This window comes from Onychomys torridus, chromosome 1 (assembly GCF_903995425.1).
Source record: "Onychomys torridus chromosome 1, mOncTor1.1, whole genome shotgun sequence".
Lineage (NCBI taxonomy): Eukaryota > Metazoa > Chordata > Mammalia > Rodentia > Cricetidae > Onychomys > Onychomys torridus.
The window spans coordinates 140,268,426-140,291,204 of record NC_050443.1 but is presented as its reverse complement, the minus strand read 5'-3'; the positions used below and the strand labels follow the sequence as shown (position 1 = coordinate 140,291,204).

At 42.1% G+C, this 22,779-nt stretch overlaps 1 protein-coding gene and 1 pseudogene across 2 annotated transcripts in view; both read right to left on the bottom strand.

The window, feature by feature from the left end:
* Positions 1-22,779, bottom strand: part of Cemip2 (cell migration inducing hyaluronidase 2) — an 82,742-nt gene that overhangs the window by 10,006 nt on the left and 49,957 nt on the right. Inside the window, exons 15-20 of one of the 2 annotated variants that reach the window (XM_036207518.1) lie at positions 22,414-22,569; positions 18,947-19,124; positions 17,353-17,568; positions 13,112-13,320; positions 7,392-7,574; positions 4,866-5,085 (exon numbers count right to left, since the gene is read on the bottom strand). In XM_036207518.1, coding sequence (XP_036063411.1) covers positions 4,866-5,085; positions 7,392-7,574; positions 13,112-13,320; positions 17,353-17,568; positions 18,947-19,124; positions 22,414-22,569 — 1,162 coding nt within the window. Of the gene's footprint in view, positions 1-4,865; positions 5,086-6,670; positions 6,938-7,391; positions 7,575-13,111; positions 13,321-17,352; positions 17,569-18,946; positions 19,125-22,413; positions 22,570-22,779 lie in introns of those variants that run through there. The other variant, XM_036207526.1, reaches the window with a different exon arrangement.
* LOC118587420 lies at positions 10,472-11,654 on the bottom strand (annotated as a pseudogene).

The window sequence follows — 22,779 nt, the reverse complement described above, 5'->3', positions numbered from 1 at the left end:
CAAAATGATTTCTTTTTTATTTTTATGTATTTAAGTTAGTGTGTGTGTGTTTGTGTGAGTATGCATGTGTGTACAGGTGTCCATGGAGGCTGGGAGGGGCCAGCAGATCCCCTGGAACTGCAGTTACAGATAGATGTGAACTGAGCCACCCCATGTCAGTACAAGGAACCAAACGCCTGTCTTCTGCAAGAGCAGCAAGTACTCTTAACAGCTGAGCCATCTCTCCAGCCCTGGGACACATCTTTTTAAAAGATCTTTTTCAGATCAATTATCCTGAACTGGGGTTCATCAATCTAGGACCGAGGAAAGTCTCTAACATTAGGAGGGCTATACTGTTTAACAACTTCTAATGTCCTGCACAGGGCCAGGTCTTAACCCCTCTCCACTGTCTGAGAAGTGCTTCATACACAGAGCCAGTCAATACATTCAGGCCCCCATTTCCCTCTGTCCCATCACCTCCGAGAGTCAGGGCAGCCCTCCACTTCCCATTCTTCCCTGACTCTGCTTTCTCTGATGCTGTCCACTCCACCTTCTTCTTTCCCTTTCACTGCTCCGCTTTACTCTCGGTCCCTAAAGTCTACCTCCCCTGACCAATGTGTCTCATTCCCAATCCCCAGGCATGGACAGCATACAGTCCTCATAAATCACCATCAACAATTTCACGCCAGAATCATCATCGTTATACCAAGCAACATTTGGAAGTTAAGCATTTCTTTTGAGTCTTAGTTTGGGGCAGAGCTGAGTGAACCTAATTATTTCTAATACACATGTGTTTGGCTCTACGACACAATACAAACACTTCTCGAGTTTCCAAGGAAACACGATGCTCCCAAACACTTGAAATGCTTTGCAACTGCACAACCAAACAGCAGTGCTGTTTCTTCCTTCCTTTTTTCTCTGGGAGATGGATTTTCTCTATTGCAGACCGGGCTGGCCTCAAACTTGAAATCGTCTTGACTCAGCCTCAAGTACTCGAGAGTAGAGGCATATATCACCACACCTGGCATCAATATTTTTAAATGAATTCTTCCAGATGTCTATGGCATAGCGACTAGGAATGCTAAACATAGGAGAGGAAGCCTGGGACACCAGTGATGATCAAGTCATTTTGAAAAGTTATCAGGTTTATTTAGTAATGAAGGACGTTCTGAACACTGAGCTACAGCAGCACTCAATGTCTCCCCCATATTCATTAAAAGGGAAAATATTGCATGGGGCTTGGAATCTCAGTGGTGGACTATTTATTCTGGCAGAGTATATGTACTTAGAATTTAGAATGTTCATGGCCCTACATTCCAGAAAAATATGGAAAAGAAAAAGTTTACTTGAGCTAGGCAAGAACCCCTATCTAAAAACATATACCCACACGCAAGTACTCTTCATGCACATGGAGTCTGGGGTTTGTGGCTGGCTTTCTGTTTTACTTGAATGGGAAAGCAGAGATCTTTAATGAATATGAGAGAGTGAGGTGGTGATAGTGAATTGCCATTAAAAAACTGCCAGCTGGGTGTGGTGGCTGAGGCAGGAGGAGCTACATTTCAAAGTCAGCTTGGGCTACAGAGACTCAGGCTCAAAAAAACAAAACAAAGCAAGAAGGGAAAGGGTACATAGTGGATGATGGGGGAGGACCAGGGAAGGGGTACAGAGTGGATGATGGGGCTTCCAGTCTGAGGAAACAGGATCAGCTGAGGAACTGGCAAGGTGAGGTGGCTGTGGCTTGTTCTGCTTCTCTGATCTTCCAGCATTCACCCCAATACCTGGCCTCAGGTTTGATTTTATTAATAAGATTCTTTAAGATTCATGCTACATCTGGCACCCAACGTTCATGGTTAGAATTCACAAAAAAGCCTCTTGCCTGTGGCCTTGTAGGCCCCAGTTCAGGCCCGAGCTACACACTGCCAGTTGTGGTGACACACTGGTTGGATTTACTGAAGGAGGTGAGGCAGGAGGATCTGGAGTTTGAGGCTGGCCTAGGAAGCTTGCTAAGGAGAAGCTTCAGCCTGAACCGAACCACAAATGTGGTTTGTGGGACCAAGGAGGCAGCGGCTACTGCTCCGAGTTGCCAGCTCCTTCTCATCGTGTTGGTGACTGCGGTGATGCTGCTGTCTGGGACAAAGGCTTTCCCGCTGCTTGTTCAGAGAAGAATTGCCAGGACCATCGTGTTACAAGAAAGCATTGGTGAAGGTCAGTTTGGAAAAGTTTGGCAAGACAAATGGTGGGGAGAAATTGCTGTGAAGATGTTCTCTTCTAGGGAAGAACATTCGTGGTTCCGAGAGACAGACATTTATCATACTGTGATTGCTCCAAACCACAGAGGCACAAAAAAAAAAAAAAAAAAAAAAAATTTCTAAAGGGAACCATGACCATGCCTAACAGCGACTTTGAAATCTTCAAAAGGATGATAGGATTCCACAATGATGATGCCACATGGACTATGGTAAAGCCATTAAGTGGATTAACACCACGGAAAGATCGACTTTGGACTACAAACTGTTCAGGACAATTTCAAGATAGCTAGCTGAGATGATCCAGCCTGACAGACTACTTGAACAAGGACTTGAAGCCCTGCACTTTCTCATTGTGCAGCGGCAGGACAAATGATACAGGACTTGACAATTAACTCAAAAATTTTCTTTTCAGGACCCCCTAAAGATGTCTTCTCCCCCAGAAAGCAGGAAGTAATTTTAAGAAAAGGACGCCCATATTCACAAGAGGTGGGGTGGGTGTGTTTTGGTCGTTCAATGGCTTATGGATAATTGTTATTGTTTATGATGGTTGGTTACCAGTTGTTCATTGTTAATGGTCAGAAAAAAAGCTGAACAAGGAGATTAGATTCAGAGGTTTTGTTTAAAAAAAAGAAAAAAGAGAATATAGATATGAGGTAAATATGAATCTACTCTGAGAAAAAAGATAAAGAATAATAGGATAAATGGGTAGATCACTAAATCTACTATAAAAAGAAAAAAGATAGAATATAGATATGATAAGATTAAAAAGGTCAATTACTGAATCTACATTTAAAAAGGAACAACTTGTTTTACATAGGATAAGTAATGAAAATTTTTTGTCTGAGTTTATCAAATGTTACTGGACTGAACATTGTTAATATATAGTGGAGTTTTTCATCTGAACCTGTCAAATGTTAATGGACTAGACATCATTAATGTAATCTTGACTGTGTATATTGTATATACTTATTGGATAGTTTTTCTTGTATTAGTTATAAGCTTTTTTTAATTTTAGACAAAGAAAGGGGAAATGCAGTGGTATTGTGTTCTCCAAAATATTGTGCACCCTAATAAACTTATCTGGGGTTAGAGACGGAACAGCTACAATATTAAACAAAGAGGTTAGGCAGTGGTAGCACATGCCTTTAATCCTAGCATTCCAGAGGCAGAAATCCCTCTGGATCTCTGTGAGTTCAAGGCCACAAGATACAGCCAAGCTTGGTGACACACGCCTTTAATCCCAGGGAGTGATGGCAGAATGCAGATAGGTATATAAGGTGTGAGGGCCAGAAACTAGAAGCATTTGGTGGTTAAGCTTTTAGGCTTTTGAGCAGCACAATTCAGATGAGATTTGGATAAGGACTCAGAGGCTTTCAGTCTGAGGAAACAGGATCAGCTGAGGAACTGTCAAGGTGAGGTAGCGGTGGCTTGTTCTGCTTCTCTGATCTTCCAGCATTCACCCCAATACCTGGCCTCAGGTTTGATTTTATTCATAAAAACTTTTAAGATTCCTGCTACAGAGGACCAGGAAAGGGGTATACAGTGGATGATGGGGGAGGACCAGGAAAGGGGTACAGAGTGGATGATGGGGGTGGACAGGGAAGGGGTACACAGTGGATGATGGGGGGAGGAAGACAACACTAGTTCCCACTTATGCAGAACCTGGATTTAAAATAAATATGTGCGTGACAGCAGAGCAGAGGGGACTACAAGATTAAAGGAAGAAAACTATAAGGAGAGGGAGGGAGGTTTTGGGTGGGAGTAGATGAGAGCAAAGTATAATGATGCATAGGACTAGAAATGTCATAAAGAGACCATCTTTCCCTGCACTTATTTTTTCCTCTAAGAAAAAAGCATGTCAAGTGGTCATTAGTTCTATATTCCTTTTTCCTTTGGAATTCGTCTGACTTTCCTTGGAACCCCATCTGTGTGCAGTTCTAGAAATGTACTGCCATGTTTTCTTCAAGATAACTGGGATATAGTCTAAGCAAGAGCACAGCAAAAGAAGCAGTTTTCCTTCTAACCAAAGTCAGTCTGTATTTTCAATTACAAGCATATGCTTCAAAATAGTGACCTTATGCCTTTAAAAAGGAAAGCAGGTTATGACATGAGCTGAAATTTCATAATACTAATAAAGAATTATGGGGCATGGTGGCATGCACCTCTAATTCCAGGACTCAAAAGGTAGTCAGCATGATCAGGAGTTCAAGGTCATTCTAAGCTATATAGTAAGTTCAAAGCTATCCTTCAATTGATGAGGCTGTGTCTCAAAAAACATTAAACACATACATACATATATAAATTAAACAACTTTATAACACTTTTAGACATATAAACCCAATAGTAATATTAGAACAGAATCCTAAACCTAGGAAACAATTTTAACCAACACAATAACTTTTAATTTGAAACTATAAAATTCTTAATCAACGTTAATGAACCTATCAAGAAAAAAGACATATTTGCTATAAATGGGGACTATTTTGCTTCTTATGAACAATACATTCTAGACTAGATCAAAATTCATGTATCAGCATGAGTTAATAAAGTTGCATGATATATGGTTCAAAGCCAAGTACTCCTACTGCCAAGACAAGAAAATTTCCCTCCAAAGGCCCCCTCCTCTTCCCTGCTTACCTGGTGGGTGCCGCAGCCTTGACAGAGTCCAGTGAGCATGGCTGGCATGCGCTTGACCGCCGAGGGCTTTTTGTAATACTGCGGGTACGCTTTGGCCATGCAGTTACTGATGTCTTTGGAGTCTGTTGCTGCCTGAATTTTGACTCTTTCGCATCCCTGAGATGAACAGTAACTGTGACCATCTCTGTGGCTATGGGCTTTGAGATATAGAAACAATAACCTGTAAAATAAAAACCAAGCCAACTGATATAAGTTCCTCTCAGAAGCACAAAATTTCTCAACTTGATTCATGGCCAAGGGGATATTTCTCCAATAAAGAAACCTTTCCTTACAAGAAAAATAAATTGCAAAGCTAATAAAATGTTTCACTTCCTTCCTTATCCCCTAGTGTCGCAGGTCACTGCCTTGGGGAGCATTGTGATATCAAAATAAAAATTCAGTTGTCCTGAAAGACATCAAAGGTGATTGCTGGTTTAAATTAGTTCAAAGGGTCAAAATCTGAGAGGAAGGAATTTAGCTTGCTTTGAAAACTATATTTATACTGAGTTTAGAAAGGGAACATTATATCAACTATTCCTTTGGCTGTTGCTACTCATGAACTGTTGTGAAAACAGGGATAATAAAGTGGTGACTGTGACTTGTGTAACTAAGGTCAAGACAATCAAAACCTTGTGATGCTTTCCAAGAGCACATGGGCCTGGGGTCCATCCTTCTCAACGGGCCAACACCAGGCTGAAGGAACAGTTTTACCAGTTCCGAATCATAGTCTCCCTACCACGATGAAAGGGAAATCTGACATCTAAGAAATGCTGCAGCATTATCTGAAAACCAAGTGTTTCCAAACCAATTAAAAGGTAAGTATACAATCAAAATAGATTGTACAAAATTCTCAAAGAAGAAATAAAAACATTATAATAATTGTTTTTAAAAGGTAAGAGCCAAACGTGGTGGTTACATGCCTTTAACTCTAGCATTAGGGAGGCAGGACAGGTAGATGGATCTCTGTGAGTTCAAAGCCAGCCAGGTCTATACATAGAGTTCCAGGCCAGCCAGAGTTTATAACGAGACCCACTTACCCTCCAAAAAAGGTAAGAAAATTGGTGACTGTCCCAACATCTAATAATTTTAGCACAAATACTTAAAAAATAACAGGGGCCTAAATGGGCAAGAGCCTTTTAGTATATAATTTAAATTGTCAAAATGAATAAAATTAAAAAGAAATAAATCTTCAAAAGCTGGATTTTTTTTTTTTGAATAACCAAACCAGAAAATAATGTCCCATCACTCATTTGTGGCTATTGGAATTTCCTTACAAATTTGGTCATTCCTTTTATTTTTGTGAATTTTCAACTTAGTTGAATTTTCAACTAAGAATGTGGAAATTCTGTTGTCAACAAAATCCAAATGGACTATTTATATTTAATTACATATTGAAATTTGGAGACTCTCAAGCTTACCACACTGGCTGCTGGGAATACTAGAGGGCAAACAGTTGCCTCGTCAACAGAGGTTAATCAGATAATTAATAAATGAGCCCCAACTTCCTTCCCCCAAGCAACTCTGCTCCCACTTCTTCCCACTGAACTTCTTGTCCTTCCCAAACATGCCATGCCAATGTTAGTCCATGCCTCCATGCATCTGTGTGCTCTTTCTTCCATCAGAGCATCCTCACCCAGCTGTTTTTATCTCCCCCTAATTGCTCAAGAACTAGCTATCGTGAAACCCTTGCAGGATGTCACTGTGCTCTCTGCTAACCTGTTAGTTAACCCTAAGTCACATTAACTACACTGCTGTCAGACTTACAGCATTTAAGCTTTTCGTTCTCTAATAACTTGCTTCAGTGACTGAATTTCCTGCAGTGATGAAGCCTGTCTCCACTGGTATCTTTATACCTAGCCAGTAGACGGTCAGCTTAAGGATAGAGTTGGAAGGAGCATGCTACTTGCTGGAGAGAAGAGGAGATCAAGCCTACCATAACCCACAGGCTGAGAGACTGTAACAGGACAAAAGCAGACAAAGCCACCAGGAACCCAGGAGAGCAGGCTAAGAATTAAAAAGTGGAAAGATGCAGCCTAGAGAAAGTCGGAAGCAAATATACCATGGTTACACAGTGATGTTTAAAAACTCATGGTCAGCTTGAGAAATAACCTTAAGTTAGAAGGGGGAAATGGGTTTTCAGTGAAATATAAACAGTATCTTATACAAATAACTATTACAGAATTGTTACGGAAGAACAAATTACTTTTCTTTTCAATTGGGCCTACTGATGGCTCTTGACAATGATAATCTCTTCCCCTAAATTGCCTTGATAAATAAACAGCAAATATCTTGAGTCCTATGGCCAACTATAATGAGTCATCTGAGCTGTACTCCTAAAACCTAATGGTGACATGCACAAGTGCCCACGCCAGCTGCTCTGCTGAAGAGCCGTTACATCCCGTCCGTTCTTAGTTATGCTAAGAGAAGCAGCAATTTCATCCTTAAAGAAAAAAATCATTAGTTCTCAGCCACTGCTTTGTGAATTACCCCGTGCCAGAGTCAAAATAAAATTTCCTCTCGGATGGCTTCCTCTGTAGCTCTTCCATCGACTGCGCAGGCTCATAGTCTTCAATTCTGGATAAAGAACCATTCTGCCGCTGCAGAAAGCCAAATGTAACCTGAAAGCTTGTGTTGGATGGGTAACAGAGGCCAACTCGGATCCAGTCATCCCTTAAAGGAAAGACAGAAAAACAAAAAATTCACACTTAAGCTAATCTCTTTTTGACTGCTGCAGCACATGGAACTTTTAAGCGTGATTTCTCTCTGCCTTTTGAGTCCTGAGCCTGATACATTCATTTAGTTCCCAAATATCTTGGATCAATATACATACAACAGAAATCTACCAAAAAAATATAAAAAAACAACCCCTAGTTTCAAGAGAAGTTGTAATTTATTCGTGAATTAAAGTTAGAAAACATATTCTTCAAACAGATGTTCAAGTTGGGTATGGGCACACATGAAACCACCAATATCCTGACAATGGATTTGTCAGCTAATAAAATCATTTGAGAGAGTGTCTGGCCACAAATATATATATATATATATATACATATATATATGTGTGTGTGTGTGTGTGTGTGTGTGTGTGTGTGTGTGTGTATGTATGTATGTATGTATGTATGTTTGTTTGTTTGTTTCTTGAGACAGGGTTTCTCTGTGTAGCTTTGCACCTTTCCTGGAACTCACTCTGTAGACCAGGCTGGCCTCGAACTCACAGAGATCCACCTGCCTCTGCCTCCCGAGTGCTGGGACTAAAGGCGTGTGCCACCACCACCTGGCTCTATCTTTTAAAACAGCAGTTAAGTGATTTTTCTAGTGGCACAGTTGAGAGAAATGAAGGTACATGTCATTTGTCCATACCACCAAACTACTATAATGGTCTTCCTGAACATTCTTAGATGTAAAATTATTTCTTTAAAAAAATTAAAATATTTTCTTTTTGGTATTTTCTTTTGTGACATTTTTTATTGTGACAAGATAAATATGCCCTAAAATTTACCATTTTAAATATTTGCAACCGTACAGTTCAGTTCATTAATTACATTCACAAGGCTCCACCGCCACTGCCCTTGCTATATCCTTTCTATATCGTTCTAAAGAGCCTTATTAGATAGCGAGAATTTAACACTGTTCCTATGAGGCATAGTTAATAACAGCAGAGGGGGTAGAAATCCTCAATATTCATAATTATTTAAAGAGCTACAGTCCATCCATAGTTCAGAAAAACCTGAGGGTGAAGGGCAAGGGGACCATAATGTTGATCTGCCTTGCTTTAGTTAGGATTAAGGATTACCTCAATTTTCTTTTTGGTTTGTCTGTATTTTCCTTATTATGTTTAATAAGTGTAGTATTTAAAGTTTTAAAGTGTTATTTTCAGAAATAGTGCTATGACCTCTCTGTAATTACACTAAATTCAGAAAAATTATTCATCTCTTCCTCTTGCCTCTGCCCATCATGTAATTTTTATGAACTTTAAGCTAATTAGGCAAGGAAAAAATGACTTTATTATGTGGATTTTTGAAACTTCTAGGCTCACTCTTCTTTCCCTCTAAGAGTTTTACTTGTGCAGAATCGAATGAAAAGTTAGCTTTGTGCTTTACAGAACCTGTCCATCATCTCACTGGAATGCCTCACCTGGAACCTATGACCCCACTCCATGTGACTTTTCAGAACACTGACTCTCTTGGCATCCCTCCCCATCCTCCCTACAGCTCTTTTCCCAGTGGCTTCTTGCAGCTCACTGGCAATATGAGGCTGGGCCTGAAGAACTCTTAGCAGGAACCCAATGTGAACTAACAACTGAAAGTGAGACTGAGTGGGGGCTGCTGCAAGATCTGGGCACAGATGATGGGGCCTCAATTCAGCCATAAACTATGGAGGCTGGACTGGAAATATGTGAATGACATTAAGGAGCCAGAAATGAGAGTTTGCTAGCCATGGGATGGAAAGGGAAGAAGGATCACCATAGGGAATGAATTGGGTGCTGGGGCTTGGCGGTATCAGAAGGACACAGGTAAAGAGCAATGTTAGAGAAGAAAAGGATGGTTCATTTGCAGCACCCACCAATCTCACACCAAGGGCACCCATCATCATGACCACTCACCCTTGGAAGTCAGCTACTTACACCCAAACTCCCAGTACTCTGTTTATCTCAATTGCTTACTAAGCAAAGCCAATAACTCAAGGCTTCAGGACTAATAGGATAAACAAGCTAATCAATTTTCAGGTACAGGTTTGAGCAACTGCATGGAATCCCAAGAGGTTGGCCACAACACAATTCTAGATTACTTTACTCTGCGGCTTCCACATCATCAGATCCAACTAACCAACTGCAAATTGAAAATATGTACAAAAACAAACCAAACGAAACCACTCTAATTGTTCTGAAAATACAAACTTTTCCCTTGCCATTGTTCCTTAAACAACATAGTGCAACAACTTCTTACAGTGCTTTAACATTGAAAGCAATCTACAGATGACCAGAAAATACAGGACATGTGTACGTGTGGATTGTGTACAAATATCATGTCATTTTATACAAGATTGGGAACATCTATGGAGTTTAATATTTGCAAGGTTTCCTTAAAAAACTAAACAAAAACAAAAACAAACAAACAAAAAAAACAGCTCCCCAGAGACTACTGTTCTCCGTTTAAACTTCTATCCTTTCATTGATATCCCCTACATTCCTATTCACCAAGCCCACCATTCTGAGCAGAGCAGGCCCTTTCTCAACTCTGGGCTCCCAAACAAGACTGACAAGTTATAGAATCTCACTACTTCTCTGTGTCCTGGCTCTATTCCCCTAGGCAGAGTGCAGAATTAGTATCCCCATCCTGCATCCACTAAAGAAGGCTTGGAAGATGACAAGGAAGAGGAGGAAACAGACATCTATTTACTTGATATTTTTCCCACCTCTCTAATGTGAGCTCATTCATCTTTATACCAACTGATATACGTAAATGAATAAATCAGTGAGAAATTGTGGCCTTGGATTAAATGTGACACTGTGGCGAGATGTTGTTAGGAAAATCTCTCTTACATCCCTTCCTTTCCCATTCCAGCTGTTAGTCACTCCTCCAGGATTGAACCCTAGTTAGGGCCGGGTAGCAGGACAGCACCTCAAATGAAGTCCACAACACTGGGGGGAGGGAAGGAATCTTTTCAATGGAAGTATTGTAGAAAGTCTCAATGTCTTAAAGAGTCTTCTTGTCTTCTCTGTCACCATGTTAAAAGCCACACCCTTATGGTCAAACTGACCATCACAACCAATTCTGTGGATGTAGTTTGCCCTGTTGGTGGGACAGTCATAAATGATAGCTTTTGGCCAGCAGATCAGTGATAATTAATACTCTTCTAGAACCAGACTGAACTCCCTCAGGGTCATATTGCATTCCTTTTGGTCCATATCTTTATACATGGCAGAAAGGGTGAAATCGCGGGCATGCATCTTTTCAGTGAGCCAGTCCACACTTCCCTTGTGGTATTGATAAAGATTATTGCCTGGGTGACAGTCAGTGTATCGTACAAGGCAGCGTGTCAAGCTTCCACTCTTCTTGTCCACACTGATGTATATTGGCAGATACCCCTCAGGGTCAATTCTTCCTTCTTGACAAGAATCTGAATGTGAACTTCTTGTGACCTCAAGGACATCAGAAGGCATTGCAGTTGACAAAACTACCTGGTACTGTTGAATATATCATAGATACAGTCCTTGAACCCATGGCTTAACATTTCATCTGCCTTATACATCTTGATGTATTTGGGGGACAGGAATCTCTGGTTAAGCATATCAAACACCTGGCCAGGAGTACTCACAATGATACTAGGAAGCTTCCATCTACAGCTTCTGCATCTAAGCATATACACTGGTGCTCCCCAAACAGGCAAGACAAGAGGCACCCATGCAGTCTCCTAGTGCCATAACTATGCTTTGTAGCTGCTGAGCCAATTCATGAGTGGCCTTTATATGTAATCCAATGTGCTGAATAATTGATATGGCGAACATAGCTGTTTTCTCAGTCCCAGAGTGGGCTTGAGCAATCACATCATAACCCTCTTGACACAAAAAGAATGGTTCCCTGCTGGCTGACAGAGGCCTTCTCAAAACCAGAGGCATAAATACTACAGAGGAGGTATTCTGAGAGATTCATGTCATCAAACCTCATTCCAGTGACTCTTGATGATGCCTGCAGACCCCATCCTATCAGAGCCATTGGCTCTGGATGGAGAATCCCAACTCATAGACATGATCCTTAGTGTGACTGGAACTTTTGCTGGACCTCACAGCCAAGTTAAGAATACTCCTTGAGGCCACTTTTAACTTAAGACTCAGCCTATCTGATTAGCCTGCCTTTAAGAGAACAGTGTACCAATCAACCTTACTGGCCTTGGATTTCCTATGTAATCAACTTTTACAAACTAAGTTGTAATTTCAAGTTAAGTACTTTTCTGTGTTCCTGACCCAGGGTATGGCGTGGTAATAAATGCTGAAAACAGCAAATAGGTTGAAAGCAACCTTAGAAAACAAATATCCACCATAGACGCTGGAAGCTACATGGATACAGGCTGGGAAGATTGTCTGCAGTGATGTTTACAGTACTATTTGTTATCTGGGACAGTTGGGCTCAGTGAGTCAGTAAAGCCTCATTCCTTGTGAAACGAAGATTTCTCTAAAGTGCCCCTGATTCCTTCCCCAGGTGAGGCTTTCTGTGCTGTTCAATAAACAGAGTGAAGGGACAGGGACAGACAAAGGGCATTCAGGCAGGCAGATTCAGACTCATACCATGGGCAGATTACAGAGAGGAGGCGTGGAGAAAGAGAAATGGAGAATCCCCATCTGGGCTTGGTAAACCTCCTGGAAGGAAAGTGCTTTCATTTCTTTTCTTGCTGCAACATCATGGCATTGCGGGGACTCAGAGGTCGTTATTATTGCACTTAAGTGACACAAGACAGGACAGAGGCTACATCAAGGCAGGAGTGGGAAATGCCTGTTACTCATTCCCCAGCATTCCTTCCTCTTGTCCTGGAAGCCATTACCAACTAATCATGGCACTTCCTTTTGTCCAGTCTACGCTCGGGCTCGAAATTCTTTCCATTTTGTCAGCTACTGTGATTCACCCCATAATCCTAGCACTTAGAAAGCTGAGGCAGGAGGATTGTCACAATTTCAAGGCCAGTGTGGACATAGCAAGGGTGTGTCATTCTTCGTCCCCACTTGGGTGGGGGAGGGGGAAGGGCGCGGTGGTGGAGAATGAAAGAGAGAAGAAAGCAAGCCAGCCTCTTAATTTAATTTTCCACGTGCTTACTCAGAAACCACACAAAACTGGGGCCAGCTTTAGGAAACTGCAAGACTCAGCAGATGGTATTAAAACCAATCCTTTGAGTAGACGATACGGCTTTGAGTACAGCTCTTGCTAATGTACTTGAGGTCCTGGATTTAATCCCGACTACCTCAGATGACAAAAACAAAGCAAAACAGACCCCACTGTGGGGTAGTTTTTCTGTACACAACACCTGATAACAGAGAAAAAGAAATGATTTCAAAAAACCAAACTGATCTGTATAATCAATTTGCACAACCATACTTCAGCGTAGACTGCTTCTCCACAAGAGTAAAGTGCATGCACCACTTCATGTTATATCATTCTTTTCTCTGCTGTGACTGTCTGCTCAACTGTTGGCAAAGACAGAAATAGAAACATTACTTGTTGAAGTTCACGAGGTACAAGAAAGTGGTACGTGGCGCTGGACCGTTCCAGTGGATGGTGTAGCCCTTCTCCAGCATGACGACAGGCTGGTATTGTGGGGAAATGGCCCTCTGGTTGATACCCCGAAGCACCATTGGGTGGGATGGGTATTCATCTCGTGTGATGATCATGCTAAGATTCGGAGTGTTCCATGTCTGAACATACACCTTTAAGAGAAAGTTAAGAATTGAAGGGAAGTGAATAAAAGATGAAACAGCTCCAAGAACTTACCCACTACACATCAAGGGTCTGTACTTTGAAAAGAGATTCTGTGGTAAGTGCCAGACCAAATAAGCAGTGGCCAAGTGGCCTAAGCCATGTTTGCGATCCAGCCCACTTAAGGTAGATATGGTTAAAACCAGACCCCCGTGCTGCCAGCCAAGACCATCATCAATTCCACCACCACAGCCCAGCTGATTCATCAGGATGGAGAATGTCTGTGGCTTACACAGCTTGTCACAGAAACCACTCCATCTGAAGAACACCAATCCAAAACAAATCAGCAAATGTGGGAAAACGATATGCCTCCAGGCAAATCCAAGACTCCCCCCCTGATCCATGGGGTGGAAAATTCCTATCGGAAAGCTCTTGCTGAAGTCCTCCACTTGCCCAAGAAGTCATTTTTCACCATTCAAAAATAAAAGCGAAAAAGCTCTCTACAGCATCTGGAAAAACATGGTAAGCTTAGATAAACTGGAAGGTCCTGATTTTTTTTTCCAGTAGCATTTGAGCCACGTTCCAGGCCAAACTGAAGCCTTCTGCCAAGGCATCCTCTGCAAGACACGCCTCAGAGCAATTTTCTAAAATAAATCAATATCCAGCAACACATTCTCCAGGAGAATAAAATCATATGCAGACTCCTGACAATTTACCACAATGCACTAGACTCCTATGACTTTGCTCATACCGACTCCTCCACTTAATGAATGTGGAGTCAGAGTATCTTCTCAACACTCATTCCTGCTGAGAACCATAACCCTGTGCTGACACCACTCAAAGATTCAAAACAGAAGCAGGAAACATACGACGACTAGTGATTATCTTTACATATGTGTGTGTGTGTGTGTGTGTGTGTGTGTGTGAGAGAGAGAGAGAGAGAGAGAGAGAGAGTGTGAGTGTGTGTGTGTGTGTGTGTGTGTGTGAGTGTGCACACAGCTGGATATTCTTGCATGTGTGCAAGTGTGTGGGCACATGTGTGCATGACATTGTGAAGGCCAAAGGATGCCCCAGGGGTCATTCCCACTCAGCCACTGTCCACCTTGTTCTCTTGGACAGGACCTCTTACTGGCATGGACCTCATCAGTTAGGGTTAGGCTATTGGTCAGCAAGTCCCTGGGATCCATCTGCTTCTGTCTTCACAGCATTGGGATCACAAGCAAGTACTACTTTACTGTGTTATTCCCCAGCCTTTAAATATATATTTAGTATAGACATGGCATACATGATGTTTTAGCATAAGTATATTCATATTTAGCATATACATGAGAGAGAAACAGACAGACAGATACACCTTCTGCCTTCTGCCACAGGACAATCTGAGGTAGTGTGCATAACCAACATCAGCTCTGTTCTTCCTGAGTGCTTCATCCTTCAGGCCAATCAGGAGCAGATGGAAATTCCACCTCAAAATATTTGCAAGCAAATAAAGAATAGCAATTCTGAAAAGCCAGGAGTGGGGGCACATGTTCTTAATCCTGGCACTCGGGAGGCAGAGGCAGGAAGATCTCTGAGTTCGAAGCCAGTATATAGAACGAGTTTCAGGATAGCCAGGACTACAGAGAAACCCTGTCTCTAAAGAACAAAAAGAAAAACAATCAAACAAGCAACAATTGTGTCTTGACATCCCATGTCAAAAATGCACACTATATTACTTCTAAGTGAAGGCAAACAGCCACAGATTTGGGCTTCTGCCCAAATTTCAAATCTTCAGGAAAGAATTCCTGACCTGTGGTTCTCCCAGTCTTAGAATCTCCTGGGAAGCATTATGACTCAAGCCTTCCTTCAGCTACAAATAGAAATAAAATGACTACCCTGCTTCCTAAGGGTGGAATGATTAGGTTCATATCTGAAATAGCATTACAAATGCAAAGGGCCAAATGGCTGATAAGAATATATAGTATTTAGTTAAAAACTAGAACTTAGGAAAACTATGAGTATATAATATCTACTACATACTTTACAGACTCAACATCTTCATTAGTGAGCATTCACTATTTTCAGTCAGTCTGACATGTACATGCATGCATGTGTGCGCGCACGCGCACATACACACACACACACACACACACACACAAGTACGCATGGTTAGCAAAAAAATAATTAAATAAGAACTGCAGCTACAAAAAGAGTAAAGGCTGCTCCTCATTTTTCTTTGGTTTTAATTTTAGAGGATCCATGGAGTCTAAATAGTGATGGGGCCATTTAATGTGGATCCGGGCAAGTCTGAAGAAGAACAAAATGAAAGATGGGGATCACATCTTTTCTTTTTTATTATGCTGTAACTAACTCTCTATCCACTCCTCTAAAGGACTTGGTACTCTGTCACCTTTTTGTCCCCCATCTGTTGAAAGGAATGAAAAATTCCCACAACAAAGGAGTTACAGGAAATGCTGTCCAGTCTTCATCCCTGACACCCTTTGCTGCTCTACAGAGAACAATCTAGACTTTTTTTTTTTTTAAGAGTAACATTATTTTACAGTCATTTCAAAGTCAGAAGAGTAATGAAGAATTCTGCTCGAAGGCATTCTAAGCCAACTACAGAAGGCTAACAGGATGAAAACCACATCAGACTTGGGGTGCTGGGGGAAGCACTGAGCAAGAACCCACAAATGCATTCACTTGTGCTTAGCAGGCTGCTAAGCCAAAGTCAGTGGCAGGGAAATAAAAAAACAAAACAAAACAAAAAAAAAAACCACACACACAACAAAGACAGGCATCTGGTAACAGCCTTCAGTCTAGTGAGATTAGAGCGTCTCTTGTCTCTTGATCCTCCTCCAGTTTCCTTCTTCCTGCTCAAACCAGCTCCTTTCTTATTCTTTTATCTCCTCTGTTTTATTTAATTTTATTTTTTTTGAAACACATTTGTACTATGTAGCTCAAGCTAACCATGAAATAGAAATCTATCTTCATTAGCCCCCTGAATGGTGGAATCACAGCCATGAACCACCATGCCTAGCCTAGCAATCTATTACTAAATTCCACATTTTTACTGCCCTAAACATGGGGCTAAGGATTCTGTCCTCTTCCTCCAAATTTCAGGGTAATTGATGCCTCAGCTCTGTAAGATCTTCCATCATCCCAAATCTCACAGTTAAAACCAGCTTTGTGACTTAGAACCCGCTCTTCAAATGGCAGCTGGCTCTTCCGCCAGCCAGACCACATGCTAAATGTCCTGTCACTCTCCTCATGACAAGGTATTCTCATGAAAAGGTTCAAAGGAATTCTGCATGGGCACAGACTACCTTTTAACATACCCTCCTCTCCTTTCAGCAAATAACAAAATCCAGGGTTCAATTCCAGTCAGCCTGACTTCAGAGTCTGTGCAAAGTTAATGCATACTTTGCAAATAAGCCTCTCGTCCGTTAAAATACACCCTAGCTTAATGGTTTCCAAGAAGTATTTCCCATTTGTCTGTGCTACCCCTCTCATGTCTCCACAGACTATTAGAATACCATTAAGATTTTCCTGGATTCCTTCTTATCTTTTTATTGCCAAACCTCATTTCTTTCCTTGGAACTTTCTCAGTGACTCACTGACATTCTGTCTCAAAGTCAGATTTCACAGAGAGAAGAACCCCGAAAGCAAAGGACATACTTGGAATGTTGTAAGAAAAACCTAAGGGTCAAGAAACATCAGACCTAACTACCTACTATGGTACTTGCCTATAGTCTCAGCCCACAGGAAGTGGAGACACAGCCAGGAAGATTGGAGAACATGGCTTCTCTTGTCCAAGCTTTCCCAACTATATCTGAGGAACTGCATTGACCTCCCCTCCCCTCCTGACTCACTTCTCTGATTTAACTGCTTTTGGGGAGCTTTCAGTAAAATGTTCTTCCTTTCCCTTCCATTATCACTCGCTTTCTTCCCCTCCCCCATAAAAACTGTGCTTGGGAAACCCCCAATCACCCTAAGGAGTTGCCATCTCCTCCCAGAGGGTAGTACTGCCAAGAGCTGCAGGCCTGGGCCACCTGTGGGCCTACCTGGGCATAGGTCCCGCTGCAGACCACTGCATTCCACTTGGTAACGTTGACACAGTTCGGATGGCGGATCAGGTAGTTGTCCATCCGTCCCACGTAGGTATCCTTGTAGCCTGTCACGGAGCCATCAACGTCATGGAAAATAGAGTTCTTATCACCATCCAGCTCACAATCCTCAAACCAGGGGCCAGGCTTTCCAAAGAAGACGTTCAGGGAGACCTGACAGCAGAGAAAACCGAAGACGTCACAGAAGGAGATTCCTGCCACAGAGCATTGGGGGTGGGTGGGGGGCGTGTCACAGGTCAGTGAGGTCGTCGACCATGGTAGCCAATTGATCTGAGTTCTATAAAATGATATGCTTGAGTGAAAACATTTCTAAAGCCTCCTGAAGCTCAACTGGGAAATGTTAAACTGCAACTTCATTTTTATCCCCCTCCCCCCATATATTTTTAAATGATATATATTTAAATCATATATTTTTAAATGATAAAGCTGGGGGAAGAGAAAGTGGAACCAGCCGTGTTTACTTGTAAACTGTTATAAACTCCACATGTAGCTGGGCATGGTGGTGCACACCTTTAATCCCAGCACTTGGGAGGGAGACACAGGCAAATCTGTGAGTTCAAGGTCAGCCTGGTCTACAAATCAAGTTCCAGAAAGGACTGTTACTTAGTAAAACCCTGTCTCAAAAAACAAAAATAAATAAATAAACGCCACATATGAGATTCTGTGCATTCCCCTATAAGGAAATTAAACCTGAATTAAATAAATACACCAATAATCATTTTACTTTGCTCCAAATGATCTAGTTACTTATCCATACTGACTACTCCCACCCAGTAAAAAAATCAGTATAACCCAAAACTGCCACAAGAGAAAGAGGGACAGTAGCCCAGAACGCTATGGCTTCGAAAAAGCTATCTCAAGCCCTATTTTAAACCAGGCAAGTCCACGTTTTATGTGGGTAAGCTATGTTCTAGTTTCGGCCATCTGTGGGTCAGGGAGCTGCTATCATGGAATCAGCAGGATGAAAGCAGGCCTGAGTTTCCAAGAAGACTGTACATTGTGGGTAATGGAGAAACTGCTAAGAAAAACATTCTGAAGGCAACTGCAACATAAACACAAATTCTAAGTCTTCTTTACAGTATCTGTCCAAACCCAGTTTCTACCACATTACTTCAATATGCCTCTTAGCTTTTTATCCCCAAGGTTCCTTCAAGCCACAGAAAAGTAACCACTAGTCAGGACCCAAATCTCTCAGTGGAGATGGGTCTATTGTCCAGCTTACTACTCAATGTCCCAAAATCATATGCCATCTTACTCCTAGGAAGCTAGACAATCTCCCCATACCATCTAAGTCATTATCCTGTTGAAGATATCATCTACTGTCAAAAATAGCCTAAGTCATATCAGACTTCTGTTCCCACCCTGAACTCAATGGGATGGAGTGCATGAGTTAGGAGTTGCAACTATATACCCACTTCTTCCTGTCACTTCAGATTCAGTGCAAGTCCTTTGTCTGGACGTTGTCTCTGGGTATGTGTTGTTCCTCTCCCCCACCACAGTCCCTGTGAAGGAGCCATGAGAACATACTTACCTGTGGACCAAACTTCACAAGGGAAACGTTATTCCTGGGTGTTGTCTGCCAGGAATTCTTCATGAGGAAGCCAACCGCACTGCTGTACCTGTCTGGAGTTGGCACATATTTTTTGAAAGTGCTCTTTGTGAGATGAATAGGCCCATCATAAATCTGAAAGCCTCGAATTGGGAATGTCCTATTAAAATACAAGGTATGTTTAAGAAATGTGGGCCAATCTCCTTCACAGTATTTATGTTTTATGAATAAGTATCCCATAAGCACCAAATAAAATTCCAAGACATAGTGGTAAGCAAGACACAAGTTCTAATAGAGTGAAAAATATAATATCTTAGAAGAGATTACAAAAATAAAATAAAAATAAAGATAACTGAACATAATTGGTGCTATGGAGACAATTAAGATTCGGGAATACAATAGACCAGGTGTGTGGGGGGGGGCATAATGTTTGGGGTACAACAGGTCTTTCTAAAGAACTTCCCTGAATCTACTTGTTTAGGGCTGGGAATGTAGTTTAGAGTGTTGCAGTTGTAGAGTGATTGCCTAGCATGTCCAAGGTCCTGGGTACCATGCAAAAACTGAGGAGAAGGAGGAAGAAAGGAGAAGGAGAATGTTTCATTTGGTAATTCTGTGTTTTTGTTGTTCTAAAAGACAAATCTGTGTGGACAGCAAATGCCTCCTGTTTAAATTCAAAGGAACCCCAACTGTCTGATTAAAACTATATATACTTCATGTATAGACTCTGGCTAACCCAGCACCTGAGTCTGAGGCTCACTTTGGAGGTATCTTCATTATATTTGTGGGAAATCTCAGTGATGTTCTCAAGATCCCAGTTCCAAGCTGATGCCATGGTCCATCGAGAATCAGCCACTGTGGGAATGCTCTCTCTGGGTGTGAGTCATGATGAGGCAGGGGAGTGGGACAGACTGTCCGTTTTCCTGGTGTCCTGTGCTAGATCCTGACTGGGCTCTTGTCCTTGTGAAACAGTGAGCATGTATGACTCTACCAATCCTGTTGGATCATGAATACTACTAGAAAAAGAACTCCGTTTTGTATGTTGTGGTGCTCAAGGCCGAACCCAAGGATTCATATATTTGGGGAAAATGCTCTCTGTACCTGACTGTATCCCCAGTCATACTTCAAGAATCTTGAGTAGCTAACATTTATCAAATGTTTGCCAAGGCCTGTTCTAAATCGCTCACCTCCATTCAACCCTCAGGAAACACAAGCACTACTTCACATAGACAATCTCTCTGTCCCACTCCTCTGCCTCAGACCCAGGTGCTAGATTAACTAGCTTTGCAGGATATGCCAGTGCTAATTGCTGTTTTACGAACTCTGATTGTCCTGGAATCTATGAGGATGAATCCAGTGAGGACTCCTAGTAATGAAGGATACAGAGTCTGAACTGGCCATCTTTTATAGCTGGGGAAGGCTTCCAGTGGTAGGACTGGATTATATTCCATTAAGTTGTTAGCCAAGGAAGTCCTGTGGAGATCTCTAAACAACCCAGGCTGATGCTAGGACAGAAGGTGGCCCTCTGAAAACTGACAGAGAGGCCCCATTGCAAGGATGACTTCTACACAGCTCACTGAACGTAGAGAGGTCTAGTGTGAACTTGGAGCCTTCACACATACATTCTAGTCTCTTTGGCACAAGAAGGGATTCTGTAGGCTACATTAAGAGAAACCTAAACACCAACTTATAGTGGGTAGCTATTCCAGTTTTGACTTGGAAGTACCACACCCTTTGAGGCCTTGGTAACTGTCACGCCTACAAGGTGGAACCAAGAGAGGACCCTGAAGACCTAAGATCTGGATGGGTGAGCTCTCTTGGTTCCTGGATCCTGGACGCTGGAGGTAGACCAAGCAGAGTTCTCCAGAGAACACCGCTGTACTGTGCTACACCTTTCCCAGACCCTGTAACCTATTCCTTCACTTGTAAGTTACCCCACAAAATAAACCTCCCTTTTAACTATGTGAAGTTGCCTTAATATTTAAACCAACTCAGCTTACAATCTGTCCTGACTACAAGATGTGCTGAGGCAATGGTGGAGCAGAACATGAGGGAGTGGCCAACCAATATTGGGTTTAACTTGAGGCCTACTCAACGAGAGAGAGAGAGAGCTCATGATCTACATGACCTAGATGGCCAGAAACCAGAGACTGAATAGCCCAGAGACCTAGGGTAGAACCAAACACCATTGGCAAAAAAGAAAAAAAAAAAAAAAAAAAAAAAACAATGAAATGATTCCTAATGATATTCTGCTATATATCAGTGCCTTGCCTAGTTGTCATCAGAGACTGTTCCTCCAGTGCAGATGGGAGCAGATACAGAGACCTACAGCCAGAAAGAGAAGAGTCTAAATTGGAGGTCTCCATCGGGTCCCTCCCCTCAGAGAATGGGAACCTCACAGAAGCGAGGGAGGAAGGACGGTAGGAGTCAGAGAGGATGAAGGACACCAGGAGAACATGGTGCACTGAATCAACTAAGAAGGGCTCACACAGGCTCACAGAGACTGAAGGGCAAGTATGGGGCCTGCATGGGTCTGCACCAGGTCCTTTGCACGTGTGTCATGGCTGTTAGCCTGGAGTTCTCGTGAGACTCCTAACAGTGGGAGCTGGCATGTCTCTGACTCGTTTGCCTGCTCTTGGGACTCTTTTCCTCCTGTTGATTCCCTTGTCTGGCCTGGACATTAGGGCTGTTGCCCTGTCTTATTGTATCTTGTTTGGTCCTGTCTGGCTACTGTCCCTGGCAGACCTGCTCTTTTCAGAAGAGAAAATGTGGTAGGGGGTGAGAGTGGGGGCGGGCAGACACATGGGGTTGGAGGGAAGCTAGAAGTGGTGGGAAGGGAACCTGTGGTTGGGGTGTATCGTACAGGAGAAGAATCCATTTTCAATTTTAAGAAAGGTTCACACACAAAGAAACAGGACTCATTATGATGACAGAAAATCTGCCCCATTCTGCCCCCACCCCCTCACCATCTCAACCACATGTAATTACATGGCCTCAGCTGGGTTCTGAGTCGGCTTTGGCATCTACCGACTTTCATTTTCTAGGGCTCTTTTCAGAGGTAATTTCCCTTTTCCAGTGGCTATTTCTGAAAAACCAGCAACATGAATTGCAAGGAAACTGACCTAATGTCATAGTTTATGGTTTGGCAACTTCTTGGTCTCAAGAAAGAAAAACATCAAGAGGAAAAAAAAAAAATCCACTTATATAAGGTCTTATGTAAGGAATAAGAAACAAGAGCGGCTCCTTCATAAGACTGATAATAAAACCTATGACATGCATAATTATTAATGCTCCAAAATCCCATGAGGATAATAAAGACTAGTAATAATGGTAATAGTGAGTGCTGTTAATAAGACAGGAAAAGAACCAGAGTAAGGCAATCTATCGAGGCTTATTACAGGAAAAGGCTCTGTCTCCACTGTTTAATTCTCCACTGCCAAAGTCCAACTCACCTGTTCCTGGGTAGCGTCCGAGGCTTCTGATCTATTCCCCCTGTACCCATGTACTTGTTTTGGCCACCTTGAAATCCGTAATTCCTACTCTCCCCGACAAAGAGAGATTCCGACACCTCCTGGCTCGAACCTTCATCACTTGGGAAGCTCCCATCACTGGTGAAATGAGGACAGTGCTTAGAGACATTCTTGGGCAAGTTTAAACTGCCCCCCAAAGAAGGGAAGCTATCATTTAAAAAGCTAAAAAGTAAAAACTTAACCTAATACCTTTTTTGAATGTATGTTGTGAAATCCTTAGAAATTGTCTTTATACTATAAAAGTTCCTTTTATCAATTTGTGAGTTACTTGAAAATTATATATAAACA